The following is a 2,222-nucleotide window of genomic DNA, read 5'->3' as shown; positions in this document are numbered from 1 at the left end:
GCATGTTCACTTTGCAAAAAGGTCTACCTGAAATGTTCAAGGACTGCAGCAAATCTAGAGATAAATAAGGAAAACGTTTCATGAATGCACTGTTTTCCAAGATTATCATCATCTTTCCACTTTGGTTTTCTGAAATTTAGTCAACCATTCTTGGTTCCCTGAAAATCAGATTATGAAATTAATATAGTCTTAGATTTCCTTTGATTTTTCTATAACGTTGCTACCTACCTTATTTATTTTTGGAGAAGCAAGACAAAGTAGCTGGTTTTTGGTTTTTCTTTTTTTTTTTAAGATTTATTCATTTATGCATAAAAGAACTGGAACATAAGCCAGAGGTACGAGGAATGAGAGGGTTTACCAGAGAGAGCGTGGGGAGCAGAACAGGCAGCTCCACTGAAACACACTGCTGAGGGGAGCAGTGGGCAAGACAGGAGAGGTCTGCTGTGCCATGTGGTTCAGCTCCCTAGCCAGGGATCAAACTTGTATGCAGTGGATGTGGATAGCTTCATAGTGCTGAGACTTAATCCCTTACACCATCAGGGATGTCTGGTTTTCTATATCCTTCAGCCAAAATTCTGTATTTACACTCAGCATTATATCAGGCCTGTCTCTAGATGCTAAAATATTTCCTCATTATCTCCTTTTACTCGTGAGATCAGGACAAAAAAGAAATGGAAAAATATGAAGTATTAGGAGAGAAAGTTAGTCTCTCAGCATCTTTATTCCACTTGTCTGGTCCACAGAGGTATGTTGCATAAAGTTGTCTTTAATTGCAGGATAGTAACTGAAACAAAATAAGAGCACTAACTACATAGTTCCATCTGGTTAGTCACTCAATGTATTCTCAATCTTCACTGGATTAGCCAGTTTCTCACATACAAAATAATAACGGGTTTCAACACAAGATGTATAATAAAGATAGTCATTATATTTATATCCACAATACATCTTATCGCTGATGTCACTTGTGGTGTTTATTAACCTGGAAGGGAAAATAAAGAATTATTTGACAAATCAAATACTTGAAACATATTCACACACACACACACACACACACACACACGCACACACACACATACATTACTTTTTCCATGTACCTTGTTCCTAGAGTCAACATTATCTAAAATAAATTTTAAGTATTTTTCAGAATATCAGCTGTGTCCAAGTCACTCATTTTTGTTGACAGATATGCAAGATCAAACACTATCTTATCTATGTCTTTTCCATTTTCTCACATTCTCACATCTGGAATATTTCTGTTTAACTCCAGATGTAGCATTGTCTTCCACAGTATGTCGTATGATTTAGAATAATGCCGTCCCTTTGAATTCTCTAGTTTGACTGGCTTAATAAGAAATCTTTGACACTGTCCTCCTCAAATGTTTTTCACAACCAGCAAAACCAGGAATTAACCTAGCGCACAGTACCTTAACCTCACTATCCTTTGCAAGCAATAGTCCTTCTAGATGTTTTTCAAAGATCTAACTCTACGTTCTGAATAATCACCAGTCTCTAGTCAAAATTACTGATGTTGATTCATTTTTGGGGGGGTAAAATGTGGCATCAATACTTGTTTCATCAATACATAATCATCATCAATCAGTAAAAAAAGTTCATCAATTAATTTTCAAATGTGAAATTTCTATTTCTCTCTCTCACTCGCCTGCTCGTTCTGATCCCTTCCAGATGGTCTCATTCATACCAGGAGTGGAAGGGACCAGGAAGAAAAACAAAAACAAACAAACAAAAAAAACACATTGCAATAAAGTAAAAACAAAAATAAAAAAGCCACTATGATGCAGTGCTCAGATCTTTCTCCCCATGGCAATGCCTTTTAGTTGCAGGACAGTAACTACTGGAGATGCAGCAGTCCTATCTCTAACTTTCAGCCTCTCACCTACTGCTTCTAGCAAAGTTAAGTAAAACAGAAAAACAATCATAACTTGTATTTGCTGACTGGCCCAAAGTGGAGGGTGTGCTGGAACTCGGGGTCTAGATTCAGCGAGGCAGTACCCAGCTGAGTTGTCTGAGGTGTCTCCATCTCCATGTGCCCTCAACTCACACACAAGTGTGAATACCTGGGCTGATAGCAGCATCCAGGAGACTAATGCAGGGTTTTCCTCTGTCAGCTAATCCTGCCTGCTTTCCAGTTTAAAAGATTATAAAATACAAATGCAATTATGACACTGTTTTTGGTATTTCCCCCTTTCATCTTTTTATTT

The 2,222-nt window shown here is 37.6% G+C and overlaps 1 protein-coding gene across 6 annotated transcripts in view; it reads right to left on the bottom strand.

Moving 5' to 3' along the window:
• Positions 1–456: 456 nt before the first annotated feature.
• Positions 457–2,222, bottom strand: part of CLEC12A (C-type lectin domain family 12, member A) — a 15,689-nt gene continuing 13,923 nt past the window's right edge. For all 6 annotated transcript variants that reach the window (XM_012732259.1, XM_012732258.1, XM_004692589.2 and 3 more), the window contains one exon: positions 457–982. In XM_012732259.1, coding sequence (XP_012587713.1) covers positions 826–982 — 157 coding nt within the window. In that variant the 3' untranslated portion in view covers positions 457–825. The remainder of the gene's footprint in view (positions 983–2,222) is intronic.

The sequence above is a fragment of the Condylura cristata genome, unplaced genomic scaffold (assembly GCF_000260355.1).
Source record: "Condylura cristata isolate star-nosed mole 26May11 unplaced genomic scaffold, ConCri1.0 scaffold00034, whole genome shotgun sequence".
NCBI classification, from domain to species: Eukaryota; Metazoa; Chordata; class Mammalia; order Eulipotyphla; family Talpidae; genus Condylura; species Condylura cristata.
The sequence above is the reverse complement of the archived record's forward strand: the minus strand, read 5'-3'. Positions and strand labels throughout refer to the sequence as shown.